Below are 21,370 nucleotides of genomic sequence, written 5' to 3' on the forward strand. Positions count from 1 at the left end.
CTTCATGGAATCTAAAGAGTTGTAGGCATAAGTTCTCAAAACTTATTTGATCTGAATGGCCATAAACACTGGGTTTCATTATAAAATTATGAAAAATTCAATTAGTAAGAAAGCCTTACTATTCTAATTTCTAAGGGGAAAGCTATTTAATCTTTTAAAAAGTTACTTGAGATCAGATTATAATGATATTTTCAGGAATTAAAGTAAAAAGGCAGATAATAAGACATAATTCTAAGATTATAGGTCTTTGTACACTAGGATTTTCTTCTGCCTATTTCCCCATCAACTAATGTTGAGTAAAAATGTTGCTTAGCAACACAGATATTAGGGTTCAACCAACAACAGTGACTGCATTTCATGTTTAATATAGTTGATTTATTTCTCAGATAACACTGTATGTTTGTACCATCATTGAATATTCTACTCGCTTTGTGTTGTCTAGCTTTGTGACAATTAAGTATTATAAATAGGGATGATGAAGACTGACATTGGAATCATCTGAGAGAAGAACCAATGGTAAGAAGATGGTGCCTGAGAGAAAGTAGAATAAACTGTGGCAAGAATGAGAGAATTCTGGATTGAGGTGCATACCATTAACCCTAGCACTCAGAAGCTTGAAGCCAGCCAAGTCTACATGACTAGTTTGAATCTAGTGAGTGACACCCTGTTTCAGAAAGAGGAGAGGAGAGATGGGAGAGCTTTGTGTGTGTGTATGTGTGTGTGTGTGTGTGTGTGTGTGTGTGAGAGAGAGAGAGACAGAGAGAGAGAGAGAGAGAGAGGGAGAAAGAGAAAAAGAGAGAGAATCTAACATTTGGACTAGAAAAGAGCATGAAACAATAATATTTTGTCAAGAACTCCTAGTAAGAAAATTTGTGCATGATTATTGTAAATATAATTTCACCCCTGTTTCAAATGATGTGGATATTTATTTTCTCACAATTCCCCTGGTTGAGTGTCCCTATCCATGCAGGGAAATACTAGGCAAAGCTATAAGCACTGGTACCATAGACCTGCACTTCTGCTTTACAAACAAGCTTGACTGGAGGCACCAATTATGCACCCTCTGTTCCCATTCAACAAATGTACAAATGACTGGGGCCCAAGTCACTGGAAAATTATATGACTATGTGAGCTCATACAGGAGATCCCAAACAAGATCATAGAATGTTCCAGTTGCTTCTGAAGGTCTAGAAGTGAAAGGCCACTTAGCATTTAGAAGGACCTGCTTTAGAGACTGAACATTTGTCTCAACATCAAAGAGAAGGCAAAAATGGTGTGGTCACAGAGCATATTCATACTCCAGAAAGCCTAAGCTTGAGCCTCTGTTCTCCTTTGTGAATTTTCAGATTTATCTGCCTGGATTTCATTATAAATGATGGGGAAAATAATGAATGAGCTGCATTTTTTTCCCATAGAGATGCTACAGGCACGATGTTAGGATGATGGCACTTAAAATGTGCTCTAAAAGGTTTATCTTTAAAGTCCATAATTGCATATGCTTGTGTATGGGCATGCACGCGTGGATCACTCTTCATTATATAATCAGAAAGCAATGCACCAAGCCCAGCTCCAGCCCATCCATTAATGATGCCTCAGTAAGGCTGAGTGCCTTTACCATTCTACTGTGACTTGGCAAACACTAGAGGGGAGAGGGATGAAAGAGTACCTGGACACGAGCATACAAACCAAACATAGCTATGCAGTTAAGAATGTAAAGCAAAATCCAAAAGGATAGGACAAGAACTTCTAAGCAGCAGGACAGCATCAGAGCTCTGGACTTACTTTCATCCACACCACAGTTGCATTCCTACTTGCAGATATTGTGCATGACACAGGCAGGGCATCACCAATCTGCTTGGTCACTTCCCCACTCGGATTTAAGGATAAATCCAAATCTGTGAGACAGAAAAATCTGCTTGAAATGAAAATTACAAAAAGAGTAAACATGAAATAGAAAGCAACATTTTTTTTCCAGCTGTACTTGAATATTAGAAGTGACTTGTATGAGTGAGACAACCAGACTGCAGAAGGTTCAGCTTAGCCCTCCAAGCTAGCATTGATGCCAACTTGGACAAACACATAGTTGACCTAACTGATTATGCAGTGATTTTCAGTTAATATAACTGATGTTTGGGGTGCATAGAAATATTTCTTAGGAACCTATCATCTTAAGAAAAATAAAGAATCAACTAGCTTCGGTAAGGAAACAAAAGTGAGTAGGTAAATATTAAAAAAGCAGTTGATAAGGCAACACAGTGGAAAATCACATATATTTAGACAGCAGGTGATAAATGGAAAAACTATGAGATAGTGCAGATGTTTCTTCCGAGAAAATTGACAAATAGTTGAATTATTTTTTGAAATGCTATTCCATTTTCCATGCAGTTGAAATGTTGAATAAGACCTATTATTAGGTACACTCTCAACAGATAATTTTGAAAACATAAGCATGTTTAAGGGTGTAGAAGAGCCTTTCAAGTGAAAAATGATTTCCTAAATATAAAACTTATAATGTGATTTGTAGGAGGAAAATTCAATTCAATGGAGCAAATATTGTCACACAGTTACTATGTTCTAGGCACTGACAGAAGAGCCATATGTGAACGATGACAACACAACAGGGTGGAGGTAATGTGCACTCCATTCCGGCGCATCACCTATGAAGTCAAAAGCTAGCGAAAAGATCTGTTCCACATTCAGATATCAGTAATTACTTGTTAAAATACTAAGTCATAGCATACGCAAAGACTTGTAGGTATAAAGAGAATAAAATCAAACTGTGATTCAAAGCTGAAAGGCTTTGTATTAGACACTATGTGTTTGTAGCCTCTTGGCAGCTAAATATTTTGATAGGTGGGATGCAGCGCAAACCTTTCCACATGGACAAAATAGAAGAGTGGGGGAACTCATCAGGCTGCTCAATATCGGGTAATTAGGTGCTGGTGGTTGTAACCCACGGAATGTGTATCTAACTATAGAATTAAGTTGAGATCATGGTGCTTTTGTGCTTTTTGTCTCTGTTTCATAATTTCATTGCAGTTTGCCAATCATTTTCTGTGCCATTCCTTAAAAGAAATATATATGATGTATGGATGTGGCAATATACTTGTTGGTGTGTGTGTACATGCACATAGGGGTGTTATCCACTTGCACCCTGTTTCTCCACCAACACTTTGCTTAATTGTTTAGGAAAGGGAAACAAATCCTGCTTTTGTAAAACTAGGGATCAAAGATAAATGGGCAAAATACAATTTTCATGTTTGCATATAATGTAGAATAAAATGATGATGAGCATCATAATTCTTTAGCTCTTAAGGAGACATTCAGGCCTTAAAACCAATGTTCCAGTCAATCTGTCAAAACCAGAATGCATTTGAATAATAAAACACATCGAATTCAATTACCCTCCCCCATACTTAGTTTCATTTTCCTTCCTGTTGCAGAGTGTCATTGAGGTATGATGTGGCTGCCTCCAAGTCTTCTTCCTTATAGTGTGAAATCCAGCCATCCCTGGCCTATTCCACACACTGTGCATATAGAATAGCTCTCTCCTCTTAAGATACTGTGTGTCTGTGTACCTGACATCTCTTACACATAACCATGTCTAAGGAACTGGAATATTAGTAACTTGCCTCAAGATATGATTGACAGGGATATCAGATGACTATTCACAGACACTTGTGTTTGTTGGCTACATTCCTTTAATTTCCTTCATAGAACAAGGTTAGATAAATGGTCTCACTATTGGGTGGTCCCCAGAGAGGGGAAAGGCAGCACTGTTATTCTACTTAGAGGACACTGTTGTCCTAGCTAGCACCTGCCAGCAGATTCTCTCAGACCCATGAACATGAGCACAGAGGAAACGAAGAAAGAAAGGACTTGGTTGAGAACAGTTTTCAATACTTCTGTTATCACAGGGCTCCTCAAACAATAGGAGCAAGAGCCCTTTTACATGTCCCTCCAAGTTTTAGTTCCTCGCTTATAAGTTTTCCAAGCATTGTAGATAGAGGACACAGCACCATGAGCTTAGGGCAGTTGCCTTTAAAGTGTTTGACTTTGCTTTCTTCTTTTCCTCTGTCTAACTAATTCCACTACAACTGTATGGGAGCTCCATGAACTCCATATTGTTGTCTAGTGATGCTTTTGGACAAATGCTTGGTGTTTGCATGTTTGCTCTCAGGGAATGTGATTAAGGTGGATAGCCAAGTCTCATGCTTAAGGCTTGCAGATGTTTTGAGTCCCTCAAAGCCCCCATGTTGCAGAGGACCCTACACTAGAGCCCCAGGCCATTCTTTCTGATGACCTTCAGTTAGTACCCTTTCTTATTCATCTCATTTAATTAAAATATTGTGACATAGTGATCACCTCATGTTCTATAGGATTGCTGTAAATGGACATTTCTCTCCCACCTGCACGCTAGTTCCCAAATAACCACTCTGAGGCTTTTTATTTTTTAGTTATAAAATGCACAGGTTTATAACTAACTAGCTCTTACTTTTAAATTAACCCATTTCTATTAATCTATATATTGCCATGTGGCTTGTGGTTTTACCTGGTCTCTAGCATCTTGCTGCTTGGGCATCTCGCTGGCATCTCTGCTGACTCTGTCCTTCTTCTCTCCCTCCTTAGTTTGATTTGCCCACCTAACTTTATTCTGCATGGCTATTGGTCAGTCAGCCTCTTTATTAAACTAATCAGAGCACAATTTAGACAGTGTACAGGAATTTTCCACAGCAGATTATAACAGATCATTTCTAGGAGGACTATTTCTGATTACACCATTGAGTGAAAGGTTTCCTCAGCCTACATCCTAAACAAGGCACAGTTACTCAAAACAATGTATGAGTTCTATTCTTCCCCAGTGGCAGTGTCAATAAAAAAAATAAATCATTACTTTTAAGAAGCATCTGATATGTTAATAATATGATCTTTCATGATTTGCAAACTAAAGAATTTGCCAGGTGATGATGGCACACACCTTTAATCCAGCACTTGAGAGGCAGAGGCAGGAAGATCTCTGTGAGTTCAAGGACAGCCTGGTTTACAGAGCTAGTTCCACATGATAGCCCGAGCTGTTACACAGAGAAAGCCTGTCTCAGAAAAACAAGGGGGGAAAAAGAAAAACAAACAAACAGAAAAACCTCAAGTTTCATGGCTCATCTTTCCCCTTTTTTCAGAGATTATTTCATTGTTTTGTGTGGATGAAAGTTTTACCTGCATGCATGTATGTGAAATGTGTGTATGACTTGTGAACTCTGAGGTCAGAAGAAGGCACTGGATCCTCTGGGAATTGAGTTACAGATAGTTGTGAGTCACCATTTGAGTGATGGGAATTGAACGTAGGTCATCTGCAAGAACAAGGAGTTCTCCTGACCACTTAGCTATCTCTCCAGCTCCCTATAGGCCTCTTCTTAATGGATCTTTTCCCACATCGTATTCTTTGAGACTAAATATAATTTTGGAGCCTCCTGAGTTCTCCAAGCCGATTAAAATTTAATAAAAAGCGTCACTCAAGGTGATTTTGAAGAGGTTATCTTTCCAACAATTAACTATACTTCAGCTATTAGTCACCTCAACTTCATTTTCCAGTGCTGATACTGCAGTGACTTTGTGTCACCTGGATCTGGGTGCTGTTATTATTCTGTAATTTAAAACTGAGATATATAATCTATGTTTTTTTTTTCTAGTAAAATGCAAATCTTGTTAAAATCAAGAGTATCTAAAAAGAGCTTAGGGGTACAGCTCAGTGGCAGAATGCTTACTTAGCATGTAAAAAGCCCTGGGTTCCATCTCTAGAACTTCGTAAAATAAATTATGTATATTGCACATATATTTATATATTCTGTATACATACATTTAAATAGATAATGAGTTATTTAAAGATCACATCAAAATTACTTAGTGCTATAACAAACTGAAGGCATTCAGAAGCAAGGGTTTCACCACTGACAAGTATTCAGCATAGCAGTGGTAACCTGCTTGAAAGTTGAGCTTTTTCTGCTGCATTTTACAGAATGAACTGAAATCAAGTTGTTTGAGAAAGGTAAGTCTGCACTTCTTAAAGTTAGGCAGGTAATATTATTAGAAGCCTTTGAGGTACAGCAGGTCCCGAGGAGGTGACTTACAGTGAACTGTGATGGCTGTTGAAGCAATCATACTTTTTTTGTCGACCAGTGAGCATTTGTAGTCTCCCGTGGCATTGCGCCTCACATCTGTCAGTGTGTAGGTGTTTGAGCTTCTTATTCCCTCAGGCTGTCCCTTTGGATGGAGGAAAGTGTCAGATGGTTACTTGGTAGCTACAATAATAACGACTGTAATTCTTGAGGATGGTACAATTTTCTCAGCTATGAGAAAAAAGTGACCATACTTTTTGATTAGACAAAAATTATTCCAATTTGTTCTGTGAACATCTGAAAAACAATTCATAGTTTGGTGCTAAATTTTGAAGGGCTGTTTTACATTGTTTTGATAATATCTATTTTTTGACAGCATAGCTTGAGTTTGAATTTTAAGCAATATTTTTTAAATTTTCATTTTTCCCTATCCAGTACCTATGCCAACAAAAAGGTTTGAGGAATTCTAAAAGAACTGAGTCTTGGCATACATGCCTCTATTTGCAGCAGTCAGGAGGATTGCAAGTTTGAGGATAGGCTGAGTGGCATCGTAAGTTCAAGGTCAGCCTGATAATGAGACTGTCTTAATGAACCAAGGGATGGCAGAGAACTTGCCTGGTGTGTGCAAGACTCTTGGTTTCATTCCAAGTATGAGACAGAGACAGAGACAGGGAGAGGAAGAGGAGATAAACAGACAAGAGAGGAGAAAAAGGGAGAAGAGCGGAAAGGAGATAAGAGGAGAGGGACAGAGAGGAAGCAAAGAAGCAGATGGGAAAGCCAGTCATAGATCCAAAGTACAGTGATGACAGAAATGAAGGGAGCAGGGAGAAGAATGAAAAGCAACAAATCAGCAAGAGCAAGGAGGAAACTGAATAAAGGAAAGGAAAGCAAACAGAGGAGAGCAAGTATAGAGATGGCAGGAGCAGACATTATCCACAACCAAGACCACCCGCAGACACGATTTCTAAGCATAGAACAGGAGTTTAGAGCTGCCATTCCCAATAGCCAAAATGGAAATTTGGTTTCCAAACTTTTATTTGTAAATGATGATATGTTCATGTAATGAGACGTGGTCAGTGCAACAGGTGCGGAAGGGTGAATGTCTCACTACAAGTTCATATATAAATGTAATAGGTAGAACAATGCCATCTGCCAACATGTATGCTTGTAACAAGTTTCGTGATGTGAAAGACTACCAGCCATGCTAGGAGTAAATCCATTATAATTGCACGATTGCAGTAAATAGCTTTCCTCAGTAAGAAGGCAGTGAAAACACTGTTCTTCCAGTTGGGCTCCACACCACTAAGGATGCAAAGATCTGAAGAAATTTCTCAAAGTGTCCTCCATGCACTTTCAGCTGTGGTGTAAGTACTGTGATAAAGAGCCCACATGATTATTCTACCAAGCTAGCTAAACTACACGACACAACAGTCTTTGCTTCAAAAGAGCTCCGCGTGTTCAGAGCAGCCTGTGGCGGAAGCCTCATCCACATTAGACCATTTGCAATCATGCCCTTTGATTTTATTAGTGATCTACTTCTGAAGAACAGATTCTGTGTCGGTTTTGGATGATTATACCCTGAGTTTTTGCAATTACGGTTTTCTGTGGTTGCCTCTTTTTTTCTTTTTGTCTCTAAACATCGAGGAAAAGAAGAAAGAACAGGGGACTGGGTCACAGACGCTTTCAACAGACATGCTACAGGTGGTGTTTTGTCTTTTTCTGTTCCCAGGAATAACCTGTTTTTCTCACTTAAGCTACACAAGTACATAGAATTGTTCACTTCAGCTAGAAGCCACACAATAGGACAAAATGAGAGTAGTCAAGTTCAGCTAATGCACTTACCGGTAAGTAAAACATGAACTCCTCAGGGGGTGGATTGCCATTCCCCAAGCACCGAAGAGTGATGTTGTCTCCTTCTTTGATGGCATTTTTTGGTGGCAGCACTTGTATTGTCACCTGCTCTGTAGGATCTGCAGGAGTCACAAGCAGAAGTTAACCATTTTTGTCAAGTACCAAATTACTCTGTGCATACAATGTAAATGACTAAATTATACACAATTTTCTCAAGAAGCTAGTAATGGTAATTACTTAAATGTATCTTTTTATAGAGGGATTGAAGTTAATAGCCACTTGCTATACCAAGTACTAATCTTAGTTAGAGCAAACTACAAAGAACCCTGTTACATAAAAAATCAATTTCTTCCTAGCAAAATGTCTTTAACTGAGGTGGCAATGACTGTAATTATTTTATGTGTAAAAGACCAGCAGAACAATCTCACCGTGTGACTTCATTATAAGGCAATTGAATGGTGTTATATGAATCTTATAGCTTGGAAAGACTAAATTGAGTAGCAAAGTTACTAAAGCTACTGGATACCATCACACCCTTACTATACAATAATGAAAGTAAAATGAAGAGACATGAGCTAAACAACACTAGCAGTGTTTTGGGCATGCAGGAGGATAGGTCTATTTAAAAAAATTAATTCAATGGACACATACACACACGGAGACAGAGAGATAGAGACAGAGCCAGCCAGAAAGAGAGACAGTAAAGAATCGAGATTAAGATTGCTATACAGTCATTGGGACCATAAATACTGTTGTCATTTTATTCTGTTCTTTAAAACAAGACACAAGACATGATATAGCTTCCATTAACCATTAATTAATTTTTGCAGATAAAATAGAGGATTGGAAATTTTTTAATACATGTGACTACTCAACACTCGAATGCCAAGTGGATTAAATGCTGCACACAGTAGAACATTATCCAGTAAACAGGAAGAAAAAGGAAGTAGTGTTGGCTTTTACACGATTGCTTAATATCCATCTTTAAGTAGCTGGAAAGTGCCGTGAAGGATGAATTTTGAGAACGATAGAAAGTAAAGTAAATAATGATTGAGTTATCTGCCTGTTTAAAAATTTATGAAAAGAACGCTGTGTCTACCATGACCTATTTTATTATTAGCTAATAAAGTAAAACTAATAAATTGTAGTTTGAGAAGTCCCCCTCCATTTTTTGCAGTCATTTAAATTAAATGCAGAGGAAAATGTAGAAGGATAGTTGTAGATTGCCTCTGATGTAGATATCAATCTACATCTGGGCATCATCAAATCCTGAGACTAAAACATGAGGTTCACACACTCATTTGGTTTGTTGCATGTGTTTCACTTCTGGATTTGTTGCAGGTAGTTCTCCAGCCAGCAGTTCCCAGTGGAGTAGAAGAAGCAAATAAAGCTTGCTTTTGGCATCCTACAGACAGCTGCCATTTCTGGGCTTCTGTCCTATACCCTTTCCCTCTCTCTCCTTTTTTCCTTTCCATTATTTGTGAGTATACCTCAGTTGTATGGATTAGTGGGATTCATCATGGCTTTTTTGTTTGTTTGTTTGTTTTTGTAATGTGTGTCAGGTTCATACTTCGAAGTGGCCCTTTCTTAGAAATGAACAGAGGCACATCTCTGATCAAAGGTGATATTTGGACAGCCGGGACCATGACCTATTGGCTTCCTCTTGTAATTCAGTGTCCCTTCCCTGCAATCCTTTTCAGTCTCTGGAGAGGTGAAGAACTAAAGTCTGATCAGAGGATTATTGTAACACACTTGGCATTTTTACAGTAGTTTTCTGGACTACTGGCATGCCTAACAAATTCATCATCACTTGCTGTCCCTTTGCCCCAGACTTTGGATTTTACTCTGATTATTAATAAGTCATCATTCTTCGCATTATCTGACATTCTGCTTTGCCGCCTCTAATCCACTTTAGTACCAGGTTCCAGTGCTTAATGCTTGAATATATTTTACATTTCATTCTCCCCTTCTATTCGCACTTAACATTTTCCTAGTCCATGCCCTAATTGACCTATATCAGAAATAATGCTAAAATATCATTTTCTCCTCTATTTTGAGCCTTCATTTCCCTTTCAACTCTTTCATAACTATTTTCTCTAAATTAGTTTTCTAAGATAATCATTTGACAATTATAATGATATTCAAAATTCTTTGTACATCTCCTACAAATAAATATTTAAAATGAGTGTTCCTTAATTTGGATAATGGTTATCTAGAATTTACATCAAGTGAGATTGTTATATTTCATCACTTTACACGAACCCCAACCAAATTAGTCTAGTCATTTTGTTCCTCACATACCTATTTGTTCACTTATCTTTCCATCCAGTCAAAGATCTATTAGTATAGTATGAATATAATTTAAGTAACTTGCAAGGATCATGAAGTTAAAAATACTGTGCTATTCACTCCAGTGAAATTTCTCTGTTTATGAGAGAAAGAAATTTAATCATGCAGACTCTCATACTATACACTGCACAAAAGGGTAAGTCCTAGATGTCTGAGCCTGCGAAGCTTCCAAAAGAATTTGTCTCCAGAACTATGTTTTAAGGAATCAGTAGGGACTTCCTGCATGATAAAGACATGGCAATAAGAACACACAGGAAGGCGTGGGACTTGTCTTCCCCCAGAGGAATGTGACCAGTAGAAAAGAATATAGTGTGGAAAGTATGATGATGAAAAGGGTTGACACATAGTACATGACTGTAACTGAAACAGACTCAGAGAGCACAGCATCCAAGAGTGTGGAAGGTGAATGTGAGCATTGTGAGGCATCGCAGCAGGATGCTGCAGATCTGAGTTTTAGGAAGAGGCTTCTGGTGGCAGCTTGATAAGTAGTCCGCTTAGGGTGAGTCAGGAATACCATTTTGGTGATCACTACAGGCAGCACTAGGAACCAGGAGTAGTTGTGTGAAGTCAGTCCCAGAGGCAGAAATCAGGTGAACACAGGGACTAAAGAGGGGAAGAACTAATACATCTTTTTCAGGCTCTCTCAGGTTGAATACTTTCATCCAGTTCTCTTTCTTGAATGTCCTCTTCCATCATTTTGCTTTGTCTCTGAAGTCTCCCTACAGCAGTGGTTTTCCATATATGCTCCGTAGATTATTAGTAATAATATTATTACTGTGAGGCACCTCTTTACTTCCACTGGATCTTTTTACTTGAGTGATGTTTAGGAATCTGTGTTCTAGGAATCTGTGTTCTACTAATGTGTTCAAGAGTTTCAGAATCACTGTCCTTGAACACATGACCTTTCAGAACTTACCATTCTATTCCTATGACATTTATCACTTGCAACCTCATTCTGACAATTTCTTTGTGATGTGAATGTCTCGATTCTCAGCTCGAAGAATAGTCTCTTTGAGTGACGACTTTGAGTCACCATCAAGAGGTGGAGGCTATTACTAAGTGGAAAGCATTTTTTTCTATAGGTTTTCCAAGGAAGAGGAGATTATTTGCATATCAAAGTTTGGGGGTGAGGATTGACAGCAGAATATTAAGAGGAATTGAATCAGGATTTCAAAGATTAAAAGTATTTGAATATTATTTCTAATACATTACAATTATACAATTGTGTATTCAGTTACTTACAGTAAATATCAAAGACTGTTTGTTCTGAATGAATTGTCTTCTGGCCTGATGGTCCATAGTATGTCACAGAACAGGTGAATGGCATTTGTATGTCAGCCTTTGTTGTCTTATACTCCAAGGATGAAGTCATGGTATACAACTGAGTAACTGGATCAATTTCCTTTTTGAAAAGTATTTCCACCTCTAGAGAAAGTAAAGAACACAAATGATAAAAGAGCTTTCATCAGAAAAGCACAACCCGTAATTAAACATCTCAACACATTTAAGAGGTGCGTTTGTCCTTCTAATTGTATTTAACTGGAGAGAAAATTGACACTCAATAAGGTAAGATGTCATTTCAAAACTGTGAATCAGAGACATAGGCAAAAATAGAATCCTGAAATCCTATCTTCCACTCAATTTAATTAACTTCTAGGACATGCCATATATAGAAAAATTTCTTTCTGCTTCTGACTCTTCCACACAAGGGATAAAATGGTGTCTTAAGAAATCACTCAACGAGTTAAAGGGAACTTAATGAAACCGAAGTGTAGAGTTGTGGAATAGTTCCAGATAGTTCATAGAATGACTACCCTATACAATACACCAAAAAGTCATGAGAATTCATTGCCTGGCTCAGACTCACCTCCTATAAGGGGCTGCAGGACTTTCCCATTCCTGTACCATGTAATGTTGCCATCTGGGTAACTGTCTCTTGAAATGCAGTCACCTAACTGAAATGCAAAGGAAAGCGTTCTCATTTCAAATGGTCTCAAATCCTTATTTCATGGAAGCCTCAGAATCTTCAGGAAATGGAGTGTTCTAAACAATCTATTTTCCCTCTTTGGCTACGAAATGACCCTTTGAATCTTCCATAAAAGTAATGCTTCATATTAAAAACTAAGTCTTATCCATTTTGAGATGTATAATAACGTTTTCCATTTTATGTAAAACCACATCCATTAAAGGCATTACCAAATTCGTTTTGATGCTATTCGTTTTTAATATTAACTAAGCGACATTATAACTATATTAATATTGATTATTGCTGTGGTTCATAGATCTCTAAATGCAAGAAACATTTAGTGTTAAAATATGGCACCTCTCCAACCCCGTTTTCATTTCATAGTATAAATACTTGCCATATCCTATAACCCTCAGTGCAGTCTTCAAGTGCGTTTTAGCTAAATTAGTCAATATTTATCACACACTGTGTAGCAAAATTAAATAGGATTAACAAAATTGATCTTACCTGCCCCCACAAACACCAAGGAATACTGAGGTATTTTAGTTAATGAGGATGAGAATATTACCAAATTGATGTGCTTACATGTGGAATTCCATCTATGCCTATCTATTTCACTTCCTTTCCCACCTGTCATAATGTGGCTATTTGTATCTATCTATCTTCTCTCACTGTGTACTTCAAACCTATGGTAATTTACTTTAATAGAATAAAGTCTACATAATACACACGTCTTGGCTCATCTCATAACTTTTTTACCTCTCCAAATTTATCTTCTATTGCTTTCTTGCCTTGAATTGTAGCATCCCAAATTTCTGAAACACCAAAACTTGATTTTACCAGACAGACCACACTCTTTACATCAGCAATGATTTCATTTAGTTGGAAAACTTTGCTCAAGGTTGGACCGGAGGAAATGTACTTGTTCATCACTGGTCCCTATCAAGCATTTGGGTTATCTGCATCAGAAAGTTTCTCCTCCTGAGAAATGGCCCTCCTTCACATGCCCATTGTCATGGTCAAAGGGACAGTGGTCACACTGTTCCCACTGTGACTTCCTGTGCTCTCTGATTGGACCCGAAGCACTGTGAACTCCACAAAAGCAAGTGCATCCCATTTGTCTGGGCATATAGGGGCACCTAAGTTGAGTAAAGCCATGAGTACAAACAAATTCTCACCTTTTGTAGCTGCTCTGTTTCGAGATATGGTGCTTTGTTTATAATTTCAGGTTTAGATGGCTGCTCTAAAGTTAAGTAGAAAAAGGTTAAAGTATGCTGGAAGAGATAAAGGACACACATGATTTATGAAAAAAAGAATCCGTATACTCAAAGCAAAAGCATAAACAATAGAATAAAGAATAGATTATTCACAAATAATCCAGATTTATAGAATGTAGCAGGTATAACCTGCCAAGTATTTTCTTTATGACTTCAAATATTGTTTCAAGTACTTATAATTCCTTTAAATAAAATATCTTTGATGCTCTCTAGGTGTTTAATGTGGTAAATATGGATTTGATGGTAAATGTAGACTAACGTTCTAATTATGTTGTAATTATTTCTAGTTTATTACTATGGTACTTTCTACTTATTAAGTAGAAGGCCTCCAACTCATTACTTGAATCCAAATCACAAAGGTTTTTATTTGAAACATACATTTCCAGGGCTTAAGAAGCTTCCAGAATCTACAGGGAAAATTCCATTGGTCCATATTTTTTAACACGCTCCTAGGGGATACTTAAGCATAATGTGTAAGAAATGTGAAAAGTATGTAGAATTGTACATACCCCAATTTCCTTTATCTCTTATTTCATCTTATGAAATTATGAAAATATAAGAAAATCTTTCCAATTTGGAACTTGAGATGGAGGACAGAGAATTTATAGAAAGCTCTTTAAACAAATTGTACGAGTGGATTCAGGGACAATTGATAAAAACTTGGTAATGATTTCTTAAGCTAAGTTATTTTGCTTTTCTTAGCTTATCTTCATTGTTCAATGCAACAGAAACTTGAATTGTGACATTCTCATACTACTATATTATGGAATTTGATCTTATTCTTCCCCATTATTATCCTCTGTACTATTCATTTTTCCTTTTCTAAATAGTACCCTCTATTCCTTCAAATTTTATGCTTTTAAGTATAGATCTCTCTCTCTCTCTCTCACACACACACACATATGCAAATATATATATATACACATATATATGAGAAATTATGAAATTCATCTTTCTGAGTCTAACTCATTTTGTTTAACATGTTGACTTTCTTATATTTTCTGAAGTCACAATTTTGTTTCTTTTTAGTGGCTAAGTAATAACATCTAGATTTACACTTTATTTTCTATATCTGCTCATGTGCTGATAGACATATGAACTGAATCTACAATTTAATTGTTGGGTATAGTGCTATAATAAAAATGGCTGTGCAGGTATCTCTATTGCATTTCACCATAGAGTGCATGGAGTGCACACCTAGAGATAGTATAGCTGCATGCAATAGTGGTTCTGTTTTCAATTCTTTGAGAAATTGTCATTCTGATTGTCATAGTGATGGGACTAATTTGCATTCCAACTAGCTTTATATAAGGTTTCTCTTTCTTTGTACTCATGAGAATTTATTGTTTGGTTTCTTAATAATAGCCATTCTCACTAGGATAGAAGCAAATTTTAATTGACTTTCAATACCATGATGGCCAAGAATGTAAAACCTTTAATCTAATATTTATTGGCAAATTGTACTTCTCAGAACTCACTGTTTTTTTGCCCAGTTATTGATTAGATTATTAAAGATTTTTTTCTTTTTGAGCTTTTTATATAATCTCAATATAGGATTTATATCCTTCCAGTTTTCTATTAGTGATGTATTTTATATTTTAAAAACAGATCAACTACGCTTTGCATGGTGACACACACCTTTAAGCCCAGCAATCAGTAGGCATATCTCTGAATTTCAGGCCAGCCTAGTCTACAGAGAATTCCAGGACAGCCAGGCTACACAGAGATACAACAACAACAAAAAATGAAAACAAACAAACAAAACAAAAAACCCAACCCTCCCAAACAAATAAACAAACAACTCAACTGATTAGTAATTACATAATGTAAATTGAGTCACTATCAAAGAAGAATTAGTTTTTTATTAGCACATTAAACTAATCATTTTCTCATAGTTTTAATGTTTATATTTTCAAGTATTTTTGATTGTTGTACTAAACTAAATTGATTTTTTTTATATACTTTTATTCAATTTGGGATTCAGTTGAACGATTGACCTAATCAGACTATAATAGAAATACAAGACAAAACCCCTTTGAGTTACAAAATAGTTGTCACTAGAATGTATAAAAAAAAAATATAACATTTTTTAGGTTAACATTAATTTTCCTTTTGCAGGTTTGTTTGTAGTAGAACAGTGAATATAATGAACTTGTGTGTAGACCCTATGCCCTTTACTTATAGATCTTATTAACTGTAGGTTTTAAAAATATAATTCCACCAATGGACATTTTACAATGACAACAGCAGTTGGAAACAAAACACAAGAAAGACAGGAACACAGCAATACAAATAAACAGGACAATCAAGAATAATACAAACAAGAAGTGACACCCAAGTCCCTGAATGTTAAGAAAGTGACTACAGATTAGAAAAAGTTAACAAAATTTCTCCTCAAAATAGTCACTAGAGTGTGGGGAAAATATATAGCATGGAGGTTAAACTCTTTGCCACGTCAGTACAACTTAATGCTCTCAGCATTTCAATGGAATACACTTCAAATTAAAACTGAATTATTGATCAACCACTGACTTTTGCTTAGAATCCATGCTGTCAAAGACAAACATTTAATATGTTTGAGAGACAAATACACCAAAAATGTTTAAACAAATGAAAATTCCTGGGTCTTAATTAAATAAACTAAAGTTCCCAAGACCCAGAAGCCAGTTCTTAAGTGACACGGTCCTTCAAAACTCAAGAGACAGAACACATTAATTAATTTATCTGATTTTTAAAAGTGGGTCAAAATGAACAGAAATGAAAAGACAACTGGTATTTCATTTCTCCTTCAAGTAGTAACATGCTCAGAAAATTTAGAGAGGTTTGCAAATCACACAAATGCAGACTTTGAATAAAAGCTTACTGGCAAATTTTTGACAATTTTTACTGCTTTTCAATTTATTGGGTACCACAGGACCCACAGGAAAAAGAGCTCATATCTGAACTTCCTCTTACTATGTAGTTTTTTTTTTTTTTTTTTTTTTTTTTTTTTTTTTTTTGTTAAACTTGGTAACATTTTATCATTAGGCACAAAAGTACACATACTATATGTATGTCAAATTTATGAAATACATTGTTTGCATTAATTGTTTCTAAAATTCATCACAGTTTTAATAGAACTAAGCTGTAATAGAAAGAATGGAAGGAAAGACAAAAAGAAGGAAGGAAGAGGGAAGAAAGAAGGAGAGAGAGAGAGAGAAAGAGGGAGGGAGAGAGAGAAATCTGGTGAAAACATGCTTAACTTTAGTCCTTACATTTTTACTCATGTTTTATCTGGAAATTTTGTGATTTAATGATAGCTTAATAATAGTACCTATTCTATTTCCTTGAGTTATTTTCTCTTTAGATTCTTGCTTTAAACCCTTTCTTTGTATTAACTACATTTTTGTATGTAATTTTCTTTTATATTACCTTGTAACAATCAATGTATATTAGTTGAAGAACCATTAAAAGGACACATACTATTTTAGCAAAATTGCATATTGATTCCCAAGTAGTGTTTTTGTAAAAGAAAAGGAAAAAACTTCATGCGAATTATATTTTAATATGATTCAAGGATTCATAACCAAGTATAAAACTGAAAGAAAAGCAACACCACAAGTTGGGTTGTAGTATTAATTTAGTCAAGATGACTAAGTTAAAATTAAGCTTCAGAAAATTGTTGAGTAATCTCTCTAGAATCTCTCACTTGACCATGTATCAAGTATAGAATTATGTTTTAGTTTACATTTTTCTTCCTTGAAGGCCTGGCTGTCTCAATTAAGTAGCTCGAAGTATATTAGTACAGGGACACAATATGGTGGCACATTGTAGGACAGGGAGATTTTAAAAGCAAATCATATAATAACCCTGACAGTGCAGTAGTTTGCCTCATGTGACTGTGTGTATGTGTGCATGTGCGCATGTGTGAGTTCACACACTCGTGTGTGTGCGCACATGTGTAGTATCATGTGCCACACATCAGTATCTGTAACAATGGTATAATATTCTGAAGCTGAAGTGATCTCTTTCAGTAATATCCTTTGAAGGCTCACCACAAATAATTAAAGACTAAGCTAAGCTAGATATAAAATGTTACATAAGTTCAAGTGCTTTGGAAACAGAAGCTTTGCTCTTCCTTACTCCTCTTGTTTTGTAACAGTCTTTTGGGGGATGGGGGAGAAAGAAACTAGTATAGAGATAAGGACTGATCAAGAATAAATATGCTAAAATAGATATCCCACTTCTATCTCTAACTCCCAGGCTATAGTCAGTGAATGATATGAATATTGATTTTTCAGAAAAACGTAGAGATCAATACCTAAAAGTTACAGTTTGGGCACCCAGCCATCTAATGTACAGGTGAAGATGAGTTCTGGGTACAAAAGTGTTCTTTGTCACCCATGGTATCCTAGCATTACTGTAAAACCACACCCAGGCTAGCTTGGTCCATGAACACAAACAGAAAATGTCCTGGCAGGTGTACAGAGGCGAGGCTCTCAATTCCTGTCGACAACGAAAGTCCTTGCTAGCTACTAAACACTAAGATAGTGTGTCCATAGAACACTGTTGTAATTTTTTGCAACAGACAGGGAAATGTATTTTTTAGTATCCTAAGGATCAAGGTGACCTGGAAACAGTGATAGGCATATAATTTCAATACTTGGGAGGTGAAGAAAGGATGAGGATGTTACATAGTATGCTTGTGGAATAGCTTGGGCTGTGTGAAACCCTGTGTCAATCCCCTTCGTTCTCCCCACCTTAAAAAGAAAGAGTCAATATAACATACAGCTTAGATATTACTTGTTAAGTAGCTCATTTTCTATGTCTTTCCCCTTGAAAAAATTCCTTTACTGTTTTCTGATTTAACAATCTTCCTCTGGAGGGAGGAGAGATTCTCAACTTTCCAATGCGATGATGCATTAAGAATCATGTTCAAGTAGGAGCTGTGAAACGATGTACATACAGAGCCAGCACACATTGGCCAATGCCTTGAGCACTGGGCCACTGACTGGTACATGGACTAAGTCCTGGAAATGTCTCTTTTACAATACTGCAGAGCACAGAGAACCGACAAATTAAGACTGTAGTTTTCAAAGGCTGCCTCACACCCCTAAAAAAATCAAGATGGGTCTTCTTATATTTTCCATGCTGTCTCTGAAGTGAGGTCTGATCTCTTAAGTAGCTGAGGCTGCCTTTTATTCTTCTTTTTCATCAACACGTTACTGTAAATAACTGAAACCAACCGTGAATAGGATTCTAACCACTTGAACAGAAGCAGCTTCTTACAATGCCAGACCCTGCTTCTGAGTTCCTGGACAGAGCTTTAGTAGCAGAATAGAAAAGCCTCCCACGTAATCTAAAACATTCATTTTACTCAAGAGGTTGTTTGAACCCCAGGAAGGCTAAGAGACTTGCCAAGGTCACAGCTTAGTGGCAGTCCTGACAAAGCAAGGTCTTCTGGTGACCAGCTCACAGATTTTCCCATCTCATCACAGCGAGCCATTTGGCTCTCTGGGCACCTGTTTGACCTCTGAGCCTTTTGCACAATCATTGGAATGAATCTTTGGGAACTTTCAATGGTCTAATTTTTCTTCCAAGTAGTTTTATTACTCTCCGATGTGCAGTAAACGCAAAAGCAGTTTGATTTTGATGCTATTCAAGAGCTGATTAGTGGTGACAAAGCACGTTCCTAGCTTGGATTTGGGGAAATGATTTCTTACATCAGAGAGTTAGTTTAAAACTAAACAAACAAGCAAACAAACCGACATGGAAGGTAAAATCATCCATCAGTTCCTCTGGTTTGAATAAAAGCAACTTGATTTGGCTCATGGGGCTGGCAGTTTGCAGAAGGCTGATCTGAGATTGGCTCACACCAGCCACACTTGATTCGTACATGGGTCACGTTGCTAGGTGATTCAATAGAGGAAAACAGAGGACTGATTGATGAGCACAGTAACTCTTAAGTGACTGAAATATATACACAAATAGGATGAAAGTCTCCCTGCCACAGCAGCTGCTGGAGTCACAAAATGTGGCCTGAGGCAAATTCATAATTCAATGAAAAGAGCAAGGTTCCTACACGATCTTGTAGGTGTGTCATGGTCATCTGAGATGTCATTCATTTTCTTCTATTTGGTGGGTCTTTCGTGGTTTCTCAGACACCATGCCATTTTTAAGAGTGTGCAACTTGCTATGTAAATTCTCCCTGGCCCACAGCCTGGAATGCAAATTCTGTTACTGAGAATTGCTTTGTTTTCAAAAACATTCAAAATAGCAGGGGGCAAGGGTCCTGGCGGTACATGGCATGTGAGTTTGTTTTCACCATCACAGAAAGCTTCTGTATTCTAAAACAGCTTGCACATTTTATTAAATTAAGCTAATTGGATTTTTACTTTTAGATATCGATGTAGTAGTTTCTTAAAGAGAAAATTTGGAAAATGTCACAAATGATTTTTCTAAATATAACTTGGAATGTTCTTGATGTGTTTGTGTACTAGCTTGAACTTCGATAATTTCAACACAATTTACCGAAACTTGAAAATGGCAAATTAATTTACATAATGATTAGTGTTGTGAGTTAGCCTACTTACATTCTTGGTATTTAAGATATCAAAGCCTATGGTAATGTTGGTGTTATTATTTTGCTGTTAGGTGAAAAATGCCCTTAGCAAATCCATCTCTCCAATAAAAACAAAACAAAACAAAAAAGAAAGTAAGGGATAGAAAGAAAACTCAAAAGCCAACATGGCCAGTGGCAAATGCAGAATACTAGCTCTTCTCATACCCCATGGAAGTAGTCAGAGCTGGTAAACAGCTAGGACTTGGTTTGATGGAAATATGATAAGAAAGTGTGGATGACTTCTGGAAAGTAGTGCCTTCTAAGCTAAAAGACAATCAATGGAAACATGTAATATGCATTTACAAGGCCCTTCTGGAGAACAAAGATTCCCTTTGGCAGTGGTAGTACTTTTTGAATCCACATCATGAACCCATTGAAGCTTTGAAGTCTACATCAATACTTAAGGGGAAGCCCTACTTAGCTGCATAGGTTATTAAAGAGAAATGCAAAAAATCCAAGCTTGCTTGCTCCAGTTGGAGGCCTCCAGGGTTTCCTTCTTTACTATATATTTTAATCGTTACTAGTATCTGTCAAGCCATCAAAAAGCAGAGGGGGACAGTGGGAAAGTAAGACCCTTCTTCCCAATTAAGCGTTACTGGTATTCTGAAACTATTTTAGGTCTGATTTTTTTCTTCTCTTGTAGGTTCTAAAACATTATGATGTAACTGAGGTAGGACTTTTTATTTGAATCTTAAAAGAACTACTTTAATTATACATCTCAAATCATTTATTTACATAGCTATTTGCACAGTAACATTAACTATATATTATCAGGTAAAGTCACCGTGTCATGGTAACCACAGTAATTATGTTGAGTATCTTCTATTAGTTTCCTTTCTTCCAACTGTACTTTATCTTTTTGGTATAATTCCTTTGTAATCCCATGAACAGTCTCATATGCTGAGCTTCATTATTTCAGGAAATTTTTCTGAACCATGTGAATATGTTAAAAATGGAATCAATAAACACTGAAGTTTAGAAATTACACACATACACACACATGCATACATACACACTCATAAACATATACGTATATGTATGTACATACGTTGATCTCTAGACCATAGAATACATTATATTTGTATTTATTCTTTTTATATGAAAATGACAATTTTACATTGCTAACCCTAACATTTATACATTTGTATGATATGCATGATTATATATGCATCCTATAGCTATATAAACATAATTTTTTCTTTGAACATTGGAA

The 21,370-nt window shown here is 36.6% G+C and overlaps 1 protein-coding gene across 2 annotated transcripts in view; it reads right to left on the reverse strand.

Annotated features, from left to right (window-relative positions):
* Alcam (activated leukocyte cell adhesion molecule) overlaps positions 1-21,370 on the reverse strand; it is a 178,372-nt gene that overhangs the window by 20,474 nt on the left and 136,528 nt on the right. For both annotated transcript variants that reach the window (XM_051191610.1, XM_051191609.1), the window contains exons 4-9: positions 13,458-13,522; positions 12,181-12,268; positions 11,556-11,738; positions 7,956-8,083; positions 6,126-6,258; positions 1,783-1,895 (exon numbers count right to left, since the gene is read on the reverse strand). In XM_051191610.1, the coding sequence (XP_051047567.1) occupies positions 1,783-1,895; positions 6,126-6,258; positions 7,956-8,083; positions 11,556-11,738; positions 12,181-12,268; positions 13,458-13,522 (710 nt within the window). The remainder of the gene's footprint in view (positions 1-1,782; positions 1,896-6,125; positions 6,259-7,955; positions 8,084-11,555; positions 11,739-12,180; positions 12,269-13,457; positions 13,523-21,370) is intronic.

This window comes from Phodopus roborovskii, unplaced genomic scaffold (genome assembly GCF_943737965.1).
Source record: "Phodopus roborovskii unplaced genomic scaffold, PHOROB, whole genome shotgun sequence".
Lineage (NCBI taxonomy): Eukaryota > Metazoa > Chordata > Mammalia > Rodentia > Cricetidae > Phodopus > Phodopus roborovskii.